The sequence below is a fragment of the Pecten maximus genome, chromosome 1 (assembly GCF_902652985.1).
Source record: "Pecten maximus chromosome 1, xPecMax1.1, whole genome shotgun sequence".
Lineage (NCBI taxonomy): Eukaryota > Metazoa > Mollusca > Bivalvia > Pectinida > Pectinidae > Pecten > Pecten maximus.
In genome coordinates, this window is record NC_047015.1 from 5,546,936 (window position 1) to 5,567,491 (window position 20,556).

At 37.5% G+C, this 20,556-nt stretch overlaps 1 protein-coding gene across 11 annotated transcripts in view; it reads left to right on the forward strand.

Annotated features, from left to right (window-relative positions):
- The window catches only part of LOC117323077 (glutamine--fructose-6-phosphate aminotransferase [isomerizing] 2-like), a 103,447-nt gene that overhangs the window by 68,160 nt on the left and 14,731 nt on the right, over positions 1-20,556 (forward strand). For 8 of the 11 annotated variants that reach the window (XR_004531649.1, XR_004531648.1, XM_033878124.1 and 5 more), the window contains 3 exons: positions 221-349; positions 2,193-2,231; positions 11,001-11,162. Coding sequence is in view for 9 of the 11 variants with exons in the window: in XM_033878124.1 (XP_033734015.1) it covers positions 221-349; positions 2,193-2,231; positions 11,001-11,162 (330 nt within the window). In the remaining 2 variants the exon portion in view is untranslated. Of the gene's footprint in view, positions 1-220; positions 350-2,192; positions 2,232-9,901; positions 10,064-11,000; positions 11,163-20,556 lie in introns of all 11 variants that reach the window. The other 3 variants (XM_033878117.1, XM_033878102.1, XM_033878157.1) reach the window with 1 other exon arrangement.

Consider the following 20,556-nt stretch of genomic DNA (forward strand, 5'->3'; position numbering starts at 1 on the left):
GTTCACTGTAAGTTGTTTTTGGCCTCGAGAACTTTATTTTGATGATTATTAATCCCTCAAAAAGTTGCAAATACTAGTTTATGAAATCATGAGCTGCTCTTGCATAGTTTAACTGCAAATTCAAAACGATCACTATGGCCGATGAGATTAAAATGTATGTCAGATTTCTTGAGATATTGTTTTACTAGTTAATTAATTTTCTTTCTTTCTTTTTTTAAAGAAAATCAAGGAATTGACGTACATGCACTCTGAGGGGATAATGGCTGGAGAGTTGAAGCATGGTCCTCTTGCCCTGGTTGACAAAGCCATGCCTGTAATGATGGTCATCACACGGGACAAAGTCTACTCGGTACGAACTTCTTAGTGACAGCTGTCCTGTCAATAAAACTCTTTAGTACGGCCGACAGCTGTATAGTACAGCTGACAGCTGTATAGTACAGCCGACAGCTGTATCAATTTTGTCAATAAAACTCTTTAGTACGACTGACAGCTGTCCTGTCAATAAAACTCTTTAGTACGGCCGACAGCTGTATCAATTCTATAAATAAAACTCTTTAGTACGGCTGACAGCTGTATCAATTCTATAAATAAAACTCTTTAGTATGGCTGACAGCTGTATCAATTCTGTAAATAAACTCTTAAGTATGGCCGACAGCTGTATAGTACGGCCGACAGCTGTATCAATTTTGTCAATAAATCTCTTTAGTACGACTGACAGCTGTCCTGTCAATAAAACTCTTTAGTACGGCCGACAGCTGTATCAATTCTATAAATAAAACTCTTTAGTACGGCCGACAGCTGTATCAATTCTATAAATAAAACTCTTTAGTACGGCTGACAGCTGTATCAATTCTGTAAATAAACTCTTTAGTACGGCTGACAGCTGTATCAATTCTGTAAATAAAACTCTTTAGTACGGCTGACAGCTGTATCAATTCTGTAAATAAACTCTTTAGTATGGCTGACAGCTGTATCAATTCTATAAATAAACTCTTTAGTACGGCTGACAGCTGTATCAATTCTGTAAATAAACTCTTTAGTATGGCCGAAAGCTGTATCAATTCTATAAATAAAACTCTTTAGTATGGCTGACGGCTGTATCAATTCTGTAAATAAAACTCTTTAGTATGGCCAACAGCTGTATCAATTCTGTAAATAAACTCTTTAGTATGGCTGACAGCTGTATCAATTCTATAAATAAAACTCTTTAGTATGGCTGACAGCTGTATCAATTCTGTAAATAAACTCTTTAGTAAGGCCGACAGCTGTATCAATTCTATAAATAAAACTCTTTAGTACGGCCAACAGCTGTATCAATTCTGTAAATAAACTCTTTAGTACGGCTGACAGCTGTATCAATTCTATAAATAAACCCTTTAGTACGGCCGACATCTGTATCAATTCTGTAAATAAACTCTTTAGTATGGCTGACAGCTGTATCAATTCTGTAAATAAAACTCTTTAGTATGGCCGACAGCTGTATAGTGCGGCCGACAGCTGTATCAATTCTGTAAATAAAACTCTTTAGTACGGCCGACAGCTGTATCAATTCTATAAATAAAACTCTTTAGTACGGCCGACAGCTGTATCAATTCTGTAAATAAACTCTTTAGTACGGCTGACAGCTGTATCAATTCTATAAATAAACCCTTTAGTACGGCCGACATCTGTATCAATTCTGTAAATAAACTCTTTAGTATGGCTGACAGCTGTATCAATTCTGTAAATAAAACTCTTTAGTATGGCCGACAGCTGTATAGTGCAGCCGACAGCTGTATCAATTCTGTAAATAAAACTCTTTAGTACGGCTGACAGCTGTATCAATTCTGTAAATAAAATTCTTTAGTATGGCCGACAGCTGTATAGTGCGGCCGACAGCTGTATCAATTCTGTAAATAAACTCTTTAGTACGGCCGACAGCTGTATCAATTCTATAAATAAACTCTTTAGTACGGCCGACAGCTGTATAAATTCTATAAATAAAACTCTTTAGTATGGCTGACAGCTGTATCAATTCTGTAAATAAACTCTTTAGTACGGCCGACAGCTGTGTCAATTCTGTTTATTTTTACTCTGTTGTACGGCTGGTGGCTGTATTTAGTGTATCGGGTAAATAAAACTGTAGTATGGCAGATGGCTGTATCTATCTTTCCTGTAAATCTGATTAAAAGATATTCTTGTAATGTTTACAGAAATGTATGAATGCCCTTCAACAAGTAAAGGCCAGACATGTAAGTATTACTGTGGAGGTTTGTTACTGTTAAACCACACCATTGGTAGATAAGATGGTGCTGTTTATCCACACCATCCGTAGACAAGACAGTAGGATATTCAAATCGCCCTTCATCCTTGGTCTGCCACACATATTCCCATCACCTTTCTGTCCATAAGCAATCCTTGCTGTTTTAAGAAGAACTGGAAGGATATTTCTAAAACTTCATATGTTGGTTCCCCTTGATCCCTAGTTATGCCCATTAATTTTAAGTTGGATCAAGAAAACAAAATGGCCACCCATCGGTGATCTTTATATTGACAATTGAAGTTCATAATCCCTTTTTTTTTGAGAATTACATGTACTGTAACAATATATCTTAATTTTGATGAGGAAGTTCCCCTTGGTCCCTCCTAGAAGGAAAACGTGGAGAAAAGATCAGCCTTCCATAGGACTAATAAAGATAACTCACTATGGGGAGCACCAAGATCCCTCTGGGATCTCTTGTTTAATGAAGAATCTCTTTATAGGTATAAAAATGATATATGAATTTATTAAAAGACTTTTTTAATTTTGGAAAGATAGTTATAGATAATATTATTAAGAAATGTTTGTTTACTTATTGAAAAATATTTTATGAATTATAATAACATTGCCTTGCCATTTTGATTTGTTAGTTAATTGATGATTTTGATTTTTTTCCATTATGGTTTAACTCTAAATATCATATCACAAATGGCTTCTGTAAGGAGTTTTAAATCTATAATAATGTATTTAACTGATATTTCCACAACCTTTGTAAGTTTCAGTGATGGTTATTAGTTGTGAGACAGCCTTGTTAGGATGTCTCCTTTGATATATGTATGGACTGAGAATATGGGGAGATTGGTCCACTGGTAAAACATTTAATGGGATACTGAGGCTGAGGTTAGACTTAATGATAAAACATTTAATGGGATACTGAGGCTGAGGTTAGACTTAATGATAAAACATTTAATGGGATACTGAGGCTGAGGTTAGACTTTATGATAAAACATTTAATGGGATACTGATGCTGGGGTTAGACTTTATGATAAAACATTTAATGGGATACTGAGGCTGAGGTTAGACTTAATGATAAAACATTTAATGGGATACTGAGGCTGAGGTTAGACTTTATGATAAAACATTTAATGGGATACTGATGCTGGGGTTAGACTTTATGATAAAACATTTAATGGGATACTGAGGCTGAGGTTAGACTTAATGATAAAACATTTAATGGAATACTGAGGCTGAGGTTAGACTTTATGATAAAACATTTAATGGGATACTGAGGCTGAGGTTAGACTTAATGATAAAACATTAATGGGATACTGAGGCTGAGGTTAGACTTAATGATAAAATATTTAATGAGATACTGAGGCTGAGGTTAGACTTAATGATAAGACATTTAATGGGATACTGAGGCTGGGGTTGGACTTAATGATAAGACATTTAATGGGATACTGAGGCTGAGGTTAGACTTAATGATAAAACATTTAATGGGATACTGAATCTGGAGTTAGACTTAATGATAAAACATTTAATGGGATACTGAGGCTGAGGTTAGACTTAATGATAAAACATTTAATGGGATATTGAGGCTGAGGTTAGACTTAATGATAAGACATTTAATGGGATACTGAGGCTGGGGTTAGACTTAATGATAAAGCATTTAATGGGATACTGAATCTGGAGTTAGACTTAATGATAAAACATTTAATGGGATACTGAGGCTGAGGTTAGACTTAATGATAAAACATTTAATGAGATACTGAGGCTGAGGTTAGACTTAATGATAAGACATTTAATGGGATACTGAGGCTGGGGTTGGACTTAATGATAAAGCATTTAATGGGATACTGAATCTGGAGTTAGACTTTATATATATAATGATAAAACATTTAATGGGATACTGAGGCTGAGGTTAGACTTAATGATAAAACATTTAATGGGATACTGAGGCTGAGGTTAGACTTGATGATAAAACATTTAATGGGATACTGAGGCTGGGGTTAGACTTAATGATAAAACATTTGATGGGATACTGAAAAAGTAGCTAGCAGTTCCTTTACATTAACATCTGGTGATTAATATCAATATTGTTGATAGGATCTCACTGTAGATATAGAGTGGCCCCTATCACCAGAATATAAAAATTATAAATATAAATTATAAATATAAGTGTACATCTTTTACCAAACTTCAGGCTGCCAGTCTACTGTTTATAGACCAATGTAGACAAATTATAAATCAAAAGCTGCCATTAGAATATGATGAATAGAGTTAACCAAAAAAATCACAAAACTTTTTGATGAATATATATATACGTATTGGTGTTGGTGCATTTCAAGAAATTCCTGCATGTTGATGTTGTTATTTAAATAAACTCGTGCATATTGATATTGTTAATATTTAAATAAACTCGTGCATATTGATATTGTTATTTAAAGAAACTCGTGCATATTGATATTGTTATTTAAAGAAACTCGTGCATATTGATATTGTTCCTTAAATAAACTCGTACATATTGATATTGTTATTTAAATAAACTCATGCATATTGATATTGTTATTTTAAAAAACTCATGCATATTGATATTGTTCTTGAAATAAACTTTGCATGTTGATATTGTACTTAAAATGTATGCATATTGATATTGTACTTGCATGTTGTATGTTGAAGAAGTATTTGTTATGTAGGTGTTGTTGAGAGCCTGTGATATCTCATCGCCCCTACCAAAGCTATAGATATACAAATGTACTAACACTTTATGTATTTATTGGCAGTATTTCGTGACAATACCCCCTACAGCAAAGTTTGGGTGGTGATCCAGATTCTACGGGAATCAGATCGTCTCTCCATCCGTCTGTCTGTATCTGTCTTTCTGTCCATCTGTATCTATGGTAAACCTCCGGTCAGTTTGAATATGTGGAGAGTGCAAACACATATTTGAATAAAACAATCATTTTCTAGCTAGTGTTAGTTCAAACTATTTATAACTGACACTATTTTGGATAGTTCGACCTTTTCAAATGAAAAAGTTTTTTTCAGCAAACTCCATTGAAAGCTCATGATGATCGACCCAATAAAAAGGCTTTGATCAACAGACACATTTCAGTTACTAGGTTGTTATGTGTGATCATTGCAGTACGTCTGTGACAGAAAAAAATCCATTAATATATGCCACATATTTTACTGTTAATTCAGTTTTTTGCATTGCAAAATACACCACGCTCGAGAGAGGTGATTGCAACTTTAGGCCCCGACAATGTATAACATGCGATGTCAGTACTGGCGCTGTATGGCAAACGAAAAACTTTTTGTATTGTCAAAAAAAATGATTGTGTTAACTAAGCATTTTGATTATTTAATTGTGACTGGACATCTCTTAATGATTGCCAATCAAGACATTACCTATAAACCAGCGCCCTCACTCGAAGTGTCTCTGGTGGTAAAATTGAAAGGATCCCGCCACCTTTCATGTTCAGTCATATCAATCCTCATGTGTTAGAAATTAGCGATGGATAATTTTGCAAGTATTAAATAAGTTTGGTAGATAATACGATTGGGCAATTTAAAAGCAGACAGATTATTTAATTTTGTTCAAACTTACCGAAGGTTTACCATATATTACAAATCTGGTAAAACCTATTGTTTAAAAAAGAAACAAGTCAGTCATTGAATAGTGTTTAGCTCACCTGCTTTCGGGCAAGTGAGTATATGTCATGGCACCTCGTCCGTCGTCCATCGTGCTAGGGTGAAGGGAAAACATGTTTGTTCAAATGAATGACCTTCATCTTGATTCAAGGTCAAAGGGGTCAAATAGGCTAAACATTTTAAACAACTTCATCTCAACTGTGAGACCCAGAGATCTGATAATGGGTCTTTAGCATACTGGAGTGAAGGGCTACCAAGTTTGTTCAAATTAATGACCTTGACTGACATTCAAGGTAACAGGGTCAGATAGGCTAAAATCTTTCAATGGCTTCTTCTCTCAATTACACAGAGCCCCAAGGACTTTCAATGGCTTCTTCTTAATTACACAGAGCCCCAAGGAGTTGATATTGGGTCTGGAGCATGCTGGGTTGAGGGGTCATTCAAGGTCACAGGAGTCAGATAGACTGAAATATTTCCATATTTTTTTTCAATAACTAATTTGGCTTGTAACATGCTTGGGTGAAGACTAGGAAGTTGGTTCAAATGAATAACCTTGACCATGATATAAGCTTGAAAGAGTTAAATTGGCCAAAATATTTAATGACATCTTTTCAAATAATTGCGGGGCCCTGAGGTCTTATTTATAAAAGTGATCAGTGGATAGCAGGTGAGGGATTCGGGCCCATTTGGCCCTTGTTTAATGAAAAATGCTGCTGATCGGTTCATGTTGCCATCCTAACAAAAAAGTTTAACAGGCATGTAGAGCACTTGTCACACTGACATAAAGCACAGCACTCTGTAGTAATCAAACTTATATTCTAGTGTAAAAAAAAAAAAAAAAAATGTCTGAGATTATCAGTCATGATGGAGTAATCACGGATCAAGTCCTACAGGTGGTATTAATGGTGTCATTATAAAGGAGTTTTTTTTTAAACCAAATAAAAAGTATGTGTGTTTAGTGTTCCTGAGCTACAGTAACTATGCAGTCCAAACTCGATGTACATGTAAATATTTCAAATTCCTACAAGTTTGCCATTTTTCCTTGGATTTTTATAGTTTGTGTGTCAGTAACCACTGAATGTGTTGTAATGTTTCGGTATGTGTGCTGGTGTGTTAACACTGAATGTGTTGTAATGTTTGGTATGTGTGTTGGTGTGTTAACACTGAATGTGTTGTAATGTTTGGTATGTGTGCTGGTGTGTTAACACTGAATGTGTTGTAGTGTTTGGTATGTGTGTTGGTGTGTTAACACTGAATGTGTTGTAATGTTTGGTATGTGTGCTTTGAGTGTTAACACTGAATGTGTTGTAGTGTTTGGTATGTGTGTTGGTGTGTTAACACTGAATGTGTTGTAATGTTTGGTATGTGTGTTGGTATGTTAACACTGAATGTGTTGTAGTGTTTGGTATGTGTGCTGGTGTGTTAACACTGAATGTGTTGTAATGTTTGGTATGTGTGCTGGTATGTTAACACTGAATGTGTTGTAGTGTTTGGTATGTGTGCTGGTGTGTTAACACTGAATGTGTTGTAGTGTTTGGTATGTGTGTTGGTGTGTTAACACTGAATGTGTTGTAGTGTTTGGTATGTGTGCTGGTGTGTTAACACTGAATGTGTTGTAATGTTTGGTATGTGTGTTGGTGTGTTAACACTGAATGTGTTGTAATGTTTGGTATGTGTGCTGGTGTGTTAACACTGAATGTGTTGTAATGTTTGGTATGTGTGTTGGTGTGTTAACACTGAATGTATTGTAGTGTATGGTATGTGTGCTGGTGTGTTAACACTGAATGTGTAGTAATGTTTGGTATGTGTGTTGGTGTGTTAACACTGAATGTGTTGTAATGTTTGGTATGTGTGTTGGTGTGTTAACACTGAATGTGTTGTAGTGTTTGGTATGTGTGCTGGTGTGTTAACACTGAATGTGTTGTAATGTTTGGTATGTGTGCTGGTGTGTTAACACTGAATGTGTTGTAGTGTTTGGTATGTGTGTTGGTGTGTTAACACTGAATGTGTTGTAGTGTTTGGTATGTGTGTTGGTGTGTTAACACTGAATGTGTTGTAATGTTTGGTATGTGTGCTGGTGTGTTAACACTGAATGTGTTGTAGTGTTTGGTATGTGTGTTGGTGTGTTAACACTGAATGTGTTGTAGTGTTTGGTAGGTGTGCTGGTGTGTTAACACTGAATGTGTTGTAATGTTTAGTATGTGTGCTGGTGTGTTAACACTTAATGTGTTGTAGTGTTTGGTATGTGTGTTGGTGTGTTAACACTGAATGTGTTGTAGTGTTTGGTAGGTGTGCTGGTGTGTTAACACTGAATGTGTTGTAATGTTTAGTATGTGTGCTGGTGTGTTAACACTTAATGTGTTGTAGTGTTTGGTATGTGTGTTGGTGTGTTAACACTGATATGTTACAACGACTGTCCCATCAGCAATTCAGACCAAATATTGGATCAAAAGTACATGAAACCAGGTGAAGTTTTGGTCACCATGGATAAGAGTCTCTCTTGAATGGCTAAGCTACGTTCATTTAACAGTTTTGTTTTGAACTTCTGGTTTCTAGAAGTCTGCCAAATATTCATTTAAAAAAAAAGACTGAAATAATAAACGTTCTGGCTCAGGTTTCTTCTTTCTAAACACACATATTATTTTAGTTGGCCTTAAATGTTTACATCAGTAGTTAGGCCACCTGTTGTGTGGTGAACTAAGATACATGTGAGGGATACAGTATTAAGATACAGGTGAGGGATACAGTATTAAGATACAGGTGAGGGATATAGTATTAAGATACAGGTGGTGAGGGATACAGTATTAAGATACAGGTGAGGGATATAGTATTAAGATACAGGTGAGGGATATAGTATTAAGATACAGGTGAGGGATACAGTATTAAGATACAGGTGAGGGATACAGTATTAAGATACATGTGAGGGATACAGTATTAAGATACAGGTGAGGGATACAGTATTAAGATGCAGGTGAGGGATACAGTATTAAGATACAGGTGAGGGATACAGTATTAAGATACAGGTGAGGGATACAGTATTAAGATACAGGTGAGGGATACAGTATTAAGATACAGGTGGTGAGGGATACAGTATTAAGATACAGGTGAGGGATACAGTATTAAGATACATGTGAGGGATACAGTATTAAGATACAGGTGAGGGATATAGTATTAAGATACAGGTGAGGGATACAGTATTAAGATACAGGTGAGGGATACAGTATTAAGATACATGTGAGGGATACAGTATTAAGATACAGGTGAGGGATACAGTATTAAGATACAGGTGAGGGATACAGTATTAAGATACATGTGAGGGATACAGTATTAAGATACAGGTGAGGGATACAGTATTAAGATGCAGGTGAGGGATACAGTATTAAGATACAGGTGAGGGATACAGTATTAAGATACAGGTGAGGGATACAGTATTAAGATACAGGTGAGGGATACAGTATTAAGATACAGGTGGTGAGGGATACAGTATTAAGATACAGGTGAGGGATACAGTATTAAGATACATGTGAGGGATACAGTATTAAGATACAGGTAAGGGATACAGTATTAAGATACAGGTGAGGGATACAGTATTAAGATACATGTGAGGGAAACAGTATTAAGATACAGGTTAGGGATACAGTATTAAGATATAGGTGAAGGATACAGTATTAAGATACAGGTGAGGGATACAGTATTAAGATACAGGTTAGGGATACAGTATTAAGATACAGGTGGTGAGGGATACAGTATTAAGATACAGGTGAGGGATACAATATTAAGATACAGGTGAGGGATACAGTATTAGATACAGGTGAAGGATACAGTATTAAGATACAGGTGATAGACATACTACTGTACCTATTGTACATGCTGATGTTAATACAGTCAGAGTATCTTAAAATGATCCACTTTTGGAAACCTTCCATTTCTTATGAAATGCTTACTTTAAAAGCTCTTTTTTCAAGTGTTTATTTTTAAGAATAACCTTTTTCATTGTTATTTTTTTAGGGTGAACCCATCATTGTTTGCAACAGCGGTGATGTGGAAACGCAATCGCAAGCCACAAAATATATTGCTGTACCTAATACCATTGACTGCCTGCAAGGCATCCTTACCATAATACCAATGCAATTGTTATCCATGCATATTGCCACCTTAAAGAAGTTAGATGTAAGAGAACGTCTGCTGCTTTTGTGGCTGGACAGCATGCTTCTGTATCTCTCCGAACAGCCTGGTTAATCTGCTGCTTGTGTGGCCGGACAGCATGCCTCTGTATCCTCCTCGCACAGCCTGATTCATTTGCTTGTTTTGTAACAGTTCATGGATGTATATGGTCAAACATATCCTTTGTTATGTTCTGTTTATGTTTGTGGCCATTGTTTATTGGAAGCTTTCTTCCAACCTGAACACAAGCAATACTTTCCCTGTAAAGAAAATATTATTCAAAAAATGATATTTGTTAAGTTGATTTATGAAACTGCATGACAATGTCTTATTACGCCTAGAAAGAGAAAAAGAATTTTTTTCTATAAGAAAAAAGATTGACCATGTATAATTCATTGACACTTACTTGAGCTCTGTTTCCATCTTTGATTTGTTTTATATGTGTATTTTTGTTTGTTTTTGTTTGTGCTACAACTGTACATTTACTAAATGAGGCCTAATATGAAATTCAATAGAAGCTTGATGCTATGTTGTTTTAAAAAGAAGTAATTCAGAAACCGAAAAATAAATACATCAATAAAAAAAAAGATCAATACATAAAAGAATGAAGGATGGAAGCATTCAAGTAAGTGAATGTATGCTTTAGACCGTAGTTGATGCTGTATTAGTAATATAATGGAATGCTTGTAGTCCCCTGCTGCCTTACAGTAGTATTGTGCTAGCATGAGAGAAGTCATTACTACCATATAGCCATGCTCGGGTGGCAGGTACTTACATCTATCCCTGGTTCCATTGGCTGTTAATTTGCATGCAACATTGTCAAGTCACACCAAATATGAATTGCTTGCTACAGGACCATGAGCAATTTTTATTGGTTTTAAGGATATTAAGTCCAATATTGATTGACAGTTAAAAGGTGTGGCCTACTTTGATCTTATTATAGGGCCGCCCAATATTACTTTGTACGCGAGGAGACCTGGAGGCACAAAAGTCTGCATATAAATACCTGGAACTTCCCCCGACAGTCGACTGCCTGCAGGGCATTCTCACAGTTATACCCATGCAGCTCCTCTCCTTCCATATCGCAGTCCTAAAGGGATATGATGTAAGCCAGTGTTTCTTCTCCCTTATCCCTACAGTCCTCTGTTTCAGGTCATTCCAAGTCCCTTTCTATCAGGATGTGGCAGCAGCTGGACCTCTACCTCATTTAGGTTTCTATCAAAAAATGTTTGCTGGACCTGTATGTCCTAGATTTTATAAAGCGAGACCGTAACCTCTATCTCGTTTAGGTTTCTATCAAAAAATGTTTGCTGGACCTGTATGTCCTAGATTTTATAAAGCGAGACCGTATTTTTCCTACAATAGTGTACCCTGGGGTCCAGCTGTAAAGTCAGTATACTTCCTCCTTAGAGAGAGACTTGTGAATATGTACAGAAGTGGGTGTCTCAGAAACCCAGTGTTTTATACTGGGAAAGAATTCCCTACATATTCATACAGGCATTTCAGAATATTCATGCTAGATAAATCAGACATCTGACCTGCTTTCTCTCTTGCACCATTACTTGCACCATCTTGTGCCCTAGGCTGCTAGTATCTCATCACCATTTTGAAGTCTGCCTTCAGCATACACACATCATTGTTTTGCTAGATTATTGTATCATTACTTGGTGAATTTCTGCTATGGTGTTCAAGAGTTGCTGAATTTTTCATTGTTTACAAGAGATCACCATTGTTGTCTGTGTACACCACATCATGAGATTTTATTGTTTACCACAGATCAGCATCTTTGTCTGTATACACCACATCACAGAATCATATTGTTTTGTTGACTTGTGAAGTCAATAAACTAAACATTGTATTAGGAGAAAACCCTCAGCACATGACACTTTTTAATGTTTACCGGGTGTACATACATTGTACACTTGTATATCTTTTGGTACATTTTCTGATTCATATAAATGAATAATTAATATTGGTATTTATACCTGGTGATAATTACTTAGTAAAAGGAGGTTAACTGGTCCTGGTAAATCGGTACAGGTTATAGGGTATATATAGAGGAGGTAAACTGGTACAGGTTATATGGTATATATAGAGGAGGTAAACTGGTACAGGTTATAGGGTATATGTAGAGGAGGTAAACTGGTACAGGTTATAGGGTATATATAGAGGAGGTAAACTGGTACAGGTTATAGGGTATATGTAGAGGAGGTAAACTGGTACAGGTTATAGGGTATATGTAGGGGAGGTAAACTGGTACAGGTTATAGGGTATATGTAGGGGAGGTAAACTGGTACAGGTTATAGGGTATATGTAGGGGAGGTAAACTGGTACAGGTTATAGGGTATATGTATAGGAGGTAAACTGGTACAGGTTATAGGGTATATGTAGGGGAGGTAAACTGGTACAGGTTATAGGGTATATGTAGGGGAGGTAAACTGGTACAGGTTATAGGGTATATGTAGGGGAGGTAAACTGGTACAGGTTATAGGGTATATGTAGAGGAGGTAAACTGGTACAGGTTATATAGTATATGTAGAGGAGGTAAACTGGTACAGGTTATAGGGTATATGTAGAGGAGGTAAACTGGTACAGGTTATATAGTATATATAGAGGAGGTAAACTGGTACAAGTTATAGGGTATATATAGAGGAGGTAAACTGGTACAGGTTATAGGGTATATGTATAGGAGGTAAACTGGTACAGGTTATAGGGTATATGTAGGGGAGGTAAACTGGTACAGGTTATAGGGTATATGTAGGGGAGGTAAACTGGTACAGGTTATAGGGTATATGTAGGGGAGGTAAACTGGTACAGGTTATAGGGTATATGTAGAGGAGGTAAACTGGTACAGGTTATATAGTATATGTAGAGGAGGTAAACTGGTACAGGTTATAGGGTATATGTAGAGGAGGTAAACTGGTACAGGTTATATAGTATATATAGAGGAGGTAAACTGGTACAAGTTATAGGGTATATATAGAGGAGGTAAACTGGTACAGGTTATAGGGTATATGTATAGGAGGTAAACTGGTACAGGTTATAGGGTATATGTAGGGGAGGTAAACTGGTACAGGTTATAGGGTATATGTAGGGGAGGTAAACTGGTACAGGTTATAGGGTATATGTAGGGGAGGTAAACTGGTACAGGTTATAGGGTATATGTAGGGGAGGTAAACTGGTACAGGTTATATGGTATATGTAGAGGAGGTAAACTGGTACAGGTTATAGGGTATATGTAGAGGAGGTAAACTGGTACAGGTTATAGGGTATATATAGAGGAGGTAAACTGGTACAGGTTATAGGGTATATATAGAGGAGGTAAACTAGTACAGGTTATAGGGTATATATAGAGGAGGTAAACTGGTACAGGTTATAGGGTATATGTAGAGGAGGTAAACTGGTACAGGTTATATGGTATATGTAGAGGAGGTAAACTGGTACAGGTTATATGGTATATGTAGAGGAGGTAAACTGGTACAGGTTATAGGGTATATGTAGAGGAGGTAAACTGGTACAAGTTATAGGGTATATGTAGAGGAGGTAAACTGGTACAGGTTATAGGGCATATATAGAGGAGGTAAACTGGTACAGGTTATAGGGTATATGTAAAGGAGGTAAACTGGTACAGGTTATATGGTATATGTAGAGGAGGTAATCCGGTACAGGTTATAGGGTATATGGAGAGGAGGTAAATTGGTACAAGTTATAGGGTATATATAGGGGAGGTAAACTGGTACAGGTTATATGGTATATGTAGAGGAGGTAAATTGGTACAAGTTCTAGGGTATATGTAGAGGAGGTAAACTGGTACAGGTTATAGGGTATATGTAGATGAGGTAAACTGGTACAGGTTATAGGGTATATGTAGAGGAGGTAAACTGGTACAGGTTATAGGGTATATGTAGAAGAGGTAAACTGGTACAGGTTATAGGGTATATATAGAGGAGGTAAACTGGTACAGGTTATAGGGTATATGTAGAGGAGGTAAACTGGTACAGGTTATAGGGTATATATAGAGGAGATAAACTGGTACAGGTTATAGGGTATATGTATAGGAGGTAAACTGGTACAGATTATATAGTATATATAGAGGAGGTAAACTGGTACAGGTTATAGGGTATATGTAGAGGAGGTAAACTGGTACAGGTTATAGGGTATATGTAGAGGAGGTAAACTGGTACAGGTTATAGGGATATGTAGAGGAGGTAAACTGGTACAGGTTATAGGGTATATGTAGAGGAGGTAAACTGGTACAGGTTATAGGGTATATGTAGGGGAGGTAAACTGGTACAGGTTATAGGGTATATGTAGAGGAGGTAAACTGGTACAGGTTATATGGTATATGTAGAGGAGGTAAACTGGTACAGGTTATAGGGTATATGTAGGGGAGGTAAACTGGTACAGGTTATAGGGTATATGTAGAGGAGGTAAACTGGTACAGGTTATATAGTATATGTAGAGGAGGTAAACTGGTACAGGTTATAGGGTATATGTAGAGGAGGTAAACTGGTACAGGTTATATAGTATATGTAGGGGAGGTAAACTGGTACAAGTTATAGGGTATATATAGAGGAGGTAAACTGGTACAGGTTATAGGGTATATATAGAGGAGGTAAACTGGTACAGGTTATAGGGTATATATAGGGGAGGTAAACTGGTACAGGTTATAGGGTATATGTAGAGGAGGTAAACTGGTACAGGTTATAGGGTATATGTAGAGGAGGTAAACTGGTACAGGTTATAGGGTATATGTAGAGGAGGTAAACTGGTACAGGTTATATAGTATATGTAGAGGAGGTAAACTGGTACAGGTTATAGGGTATATGTAGAGGAGGTAAACTGGTACAGGTTATATAGTATATATAGAGGAGGTAAACTGGTACAAGTTATAGGGTATATATAGAGGAGGTAAACTGGTACAGGTTATAGGGTATATGTATAGGAGGTAAACTGGTACAGGTTATAGGGTATATGTAGGGGAGGTAAACTGGTACAGGTTATAGGGTATATGTAGGGGAGGTAAACTGGTACAGGTTATAGGGTATATGTAGGGGAGGTAAACTGGTACAGGTTATAGGGTATATGTAGGGGAGGTAAACTGGTACAGGTTATATGGTATATGTAGAGGAGGTAAACTGGTACAGGTTATAGGGTATATGTAGAGGAGGTAAACTGGTACAGGTTATAGGGTATATATAGAGGAGGTAAACTGGTACAGGTTATAGGGTATATATAGAGGAGGTAAACTAGTACAGGTTATAGGGTATATATAGAGGAGGTAAACTGGTACAGGTTATAGGGTATATGTAGAGGAGGTAAACTGGTACAGGTTATATGGTATATGTAGAGGAGGTAAACTGGTACAGGTTATATGGTATATGTAGAGGAGGTAAACTGGTACAGGTTATAGGGTATATGTAGAGGAGGTAAACTGGTACAAGTTATAGGGTATATGTAGAGGAGGTAAACTGGTACAGGTTATAGGGCATATATAGAGGAGGTAAACTGGTACAGGTTATAGGGTATATGTAAAGGAGGTAAACTGGTACAGGTTATATGGTATATGTAGAGGAGGTAATCCGGTACAGGTTATAGGGTATATGGAGAGGAGGTAAATTGGTACAAGTTATAGGGTATATATAGGGGAGGTAAACTGGTACAGGTTATATGGTATATGTAGAGGAGGTAAATTGGTACAAGTTCTAGGGTATATGTAGAGGAGGTAAACTGGTACAGGTTATAGGGTATATGTAGATGAGGTAAACTGGTACAGGTTATAGGGTATATGTAGAGGAGGTAAACTGGTACAGGTTATAGGGTATATGTAGAGGAGGTAAACTGGTACAGGTTATAGGGTATATATAGAGGAGGTAAACTGGTACAGGTTATAGGGTATATGTAGAGGAGGTAAACTGGTACAGGTTATAGGGTATATATAGAGGAGATAAACTGGTACAGGTTATAGGGTATATGTATAGGAGGTAAACTGGTACAGATTATATAGTATATATAGAGGAGGTAAACTGGTACAGGTTATAGGGTATATGTAGAGGAGGTAAACTGGTACAGGTTATAGGGTATATGTAGAGGAGGTAAACTGGTACAGGTTATAGGGATATGTAGAGGAGGTAAACTGGTACAGGTTATAGGGTATATGTAGAGGAGGTAAACTGGTACAGGTTATAGGGTATATGTAGGGGAGGTAAACTGGTACAGGTTATAGGGTATATGTAGAGGAGGTAAACTGGTACAGGTTATATGGTATATGTAGAGGAGGTAAACTGGTACAGGTTATAGGGTATATGTAGAGGAGGTAAACTGGTACAGGTTATAGGGTATATGTAGGGGAGGTAAACTGGTACAGGTTATAGGGTATATGTAGAGGAGGTAAACTGGTACAGGTTATAGGGTATATATAGGGGAGGTAAACTGGTACAGGTTATAGGGTATATGTAGGGGAGGTAAACTGGTACAGGTTATAGGGTATATGTAGAGGAGGTAAACTGGTACAGGTTATAGGGTATATATAGAGGAGGTAAACTGGTACAGGTTATAGGGTATATATAGGGGAGGTAAACTGGTACAGGTTATAGGGTATATGTAGAGGAGGTAAACTGGTACAGGTTATAGGGTATATGTAGAGGAGGTAAACTGGTACAAGTTATAGGGTATATATAGAGGAGGTAAACTGGTACAGGTTATAGGGTATATATAGAGGAGGTAAACTGGTACAGGTTATAGGGTATATATAGAGGAGGTAAACTGGTACAGGTTATAGGGTATATATAGAGGAGGTAAACTGGTACAGGTTATAGGGTATATATAGGGGAGGTAAACTGGTACAGGTTATAGGGTATATGTAGAGGAGGTAAACTGGTACAGGTTATAGGGTATATATAGAGGAGGTAAACTGGTACAGGTTATAGGGTATATATAGGGGAGGTAAACTGGTACAGGTTATAGGGTATATGTAGAGGAGGTAAACTGGTACAAGTTATAGGGTATATATAGAGGAGGTAAACTGGTACAGGTTATAGGGTATATGTAGAGGAGGTAAACTGGTACAAGTTATAGGGTATATATAGAGGAGGTAAACTGGTACAGGTTATAGGGTATATATAGAGGAGGTAAACTGGTACAGGTTATAGGGTATATATAGAGGAGGTAAACTGGTACAGGTTATAGGGTATATGTATAGGAGGTAAACTGGTACAGGTTATAGGGTATATGTAGAGGAGGTAAACTGGTACAAGTTATAGGGTATATATAGAGGAGGTAAACTGGTACAGGTTATAGGGTATATGTAGATGAGGTAAACTGGTACAGGTTATAGGGTATATGTAGAGGAGGTAAACTGGTACAGGTTATATGGTATATGTAGAGGAGGTAAACTGGTTCAGGTTATAGGGTATATGTAGAGGAGGTAAACTGGTACAGGTTATAGGGTATATGTAGAGGAGGTAAACTGGTACAGGTTATAGGGTATATGTAATGGAGGTAAACTGGTACAGGTTATAGGGTATATGTAGAGGAGGTAATCAGTACAGGTTATAGGGTATATGTAGAGGAGGTAAACTGGTACAGGTTATAGGGTATATGTAGAGGAGGTAAACTGGTACAGGTTATAGGGTATATGTAGAGGAGGTAAACTGGTACAGGTTATAGGGTATATGTAGAGGAGGTAAACTGGTACAGGTTATAGGGTATATGTAGAGGAGGTAATCCGTACAGGTTATAGGGTATATGTAGAGGAGGTAAACTGGTACAAGTTATAGGGTATATGTAGAGGAGGTAAACTGGTACAGGTTATAGGGTATATGTAGAGGAGGTAAACTGGTACAGGTTATAGGGTATATGTAGAGGAGGTAAACTGGTACAGGTTATAGGGTATATGTAGAGGAGGTAAACTGGTACAGGTTATAGGGTATATGTAGAGGAGGTAAACTGGTACAGGTTATAGGGTATATATAGAGGAGGTAAACTGGTACAGGTTATAGGGTATATGTAGAGGAGGTAAACTGGTACAGGTTATAGGGTATATGTAGAGGAGGTAAACTGGTACAGGTTATAGGGTATATATAGAGGAGGTAAACTGGTACAAGTTATAGGGTATATGTAGAGGAGGTAAACTGGTACAGGTTATAGGGTATATGTAGTGGAGGTAATTCGTACAGGTTTTATGGTATGAACAAATATTGAAGTTCTATTGACAAAAGCTAGATTGCCAGATTAGAAATATTTGTGTAGGTGCTGAAATACACTGTTAGATTGTATATATAATTTGTCTTCTCTTTGTTTTCCGACATGAGAAATTCCAAAGATAAATGAGTTACTTTTGATATCAATGTCTGGTTTCAAGATCCTATACAGTGGGTATTCTTTTAACATTTCATCTTACAAGTTTCCTTGTGATTTCATATGATATCCATAACTTACTCATTAAAACCAATGCCCCAGTAATATCCCCATTCAAAGATAGATTAAAGAAGTAATGACTGAAATCAGTCAATATACAGTATACAGTAGTCATGACAGCGATCAGTCTCTATATTGTATACTGTAGTCATGACAACGATAAGTCTCTATACCTTATACAGTAGTCATGACAACGATTAGTCTCTATACTGTATACAGTAGTCATTACAACGATCAGTCTCTATACCTTATACAGTAGTCATTACAACGATCAGTCTCTATACCTTATACAGTAGTCATGACAATGATCAGTCTCAATACCTTATACAGTAGTCATGACAACGATCAGTCTCTATACATTATACAGTAGTCATTACAACGATCAGTCTCTATACTGTATACAGTAGTCATGACAACGATCAGTCTCTATACTGTATACAGTAGTCATGACAACGATCAGTCTCTATACTGTATACAGTAGTCATGACAACGATCAGTCTCTATACCTTATACAGTAGTCATGACAACGATCAGTCTCTATACTGTATACGGTAGTCATGACAACGATCAGTCTCTATACTGTATACAGTAGTTATGACAATGATCAGTCGCTATATTGTATACAGAAGACATGACATGGTGATGGTGGTTGTAGTCATTGGCAAGTGGTCTTGATAGTGTGTACATCTGGTATGAAATATTGTTAAATTTGTGTCCCTATATACCTGGTGTACCTCCATGTCCCTATACACCTGGTGTTACTCTATGTCCCTATATACCTGGTGTACCTCCATGTCCATACACCTGGTGTTACTCTATGTCCCTATATACCTGGTGTAACTCCATGTCCCTATATACCTGGTGTAACTCCATGTCCCTATATACCTGGTGTAACTCCATGTCCCTATACACCTGGTGTACCTCCATGTCCCTATATACCTGGTGTAACTCCATGTCCCTATATACCTGGTGTACCTCCATGTCCATATATACCTGGTGTAACTCCATGTCCCTATATACCTGGTGTACCTCCATGTCCATATATACCTGGTGTAACTCCATGTCCCTATACACCTGGTGTAACTCCATGTCCCTATATACCTGGTGTAACTCCATGTCCCTATATACCTGGTGTAACTCCATGTCCCTATATACCTGGTGTACCTCCATGTCCCTATATACCTGGTGTACCTCCATGTCCCTCTATACCTGGTGTAACTCCATGTCCCTATATACCTGGTGTACCTATATGTCCCTATATACCTGGTGTACCTCCATGTCCATATATACTTGGTGTAACTCCATGTCCCTATATACCTGGTGTAACTCCATGTCCCTATATACCTGGTGTACCTCCATGTCCCTATACACCTGGTGTAACTCCATGTCCCTATATACCTGGTGTAACTCCATGTCCCTATATACCTGGTGTACCTATATGTCCCTATATACCTGGTGTACCTCCATGTCCATATATACTTGGTGTAACTCCATGTCCCTATATACCTGGTGTAACTCCATGTCCCTATATACCTGGTGTACCTCCATGTCCCTCTATACCTGGTGTAACTCTATGTCCCTATATACCTGGTGTACCTCCATGTCCCTCTATACCTGGTGTAACTCCATGTCCCTATATACCTGGTGTACCTGCATGTCCCTATATACCTGGTGTAACTCTATGTCCCTACATACCTGGTGTAAGTCCATGTCCCTATATACCTGGTTTACCTATATGTCCCTATACACCTGGTGTGCCTCCATGTCCCTCTATACCTGGTTTACCTATATGTCCCTATACACCTGGTGTGCCTCCATGTCCCTATATACCTGAAGTTACTCTATGTCCCTATATACCTGGTGTAACTCCATGTCCCTATATACCTGGTGTACCTCCATGTCCCTCTATACCTGGAGTGACCTTATGTCCCTATACACCTGGTGTACCTCCATGTCCCTCTATACCTGGAGTGACCCTATGTCCCTATACACCTGGTGTACTTCCATGTCCCTCTATACCTGGAGTGACCCTATGTCCTTGTATACCTGGTGTACCTCCATGTCCCTCTATACCTGGAGTG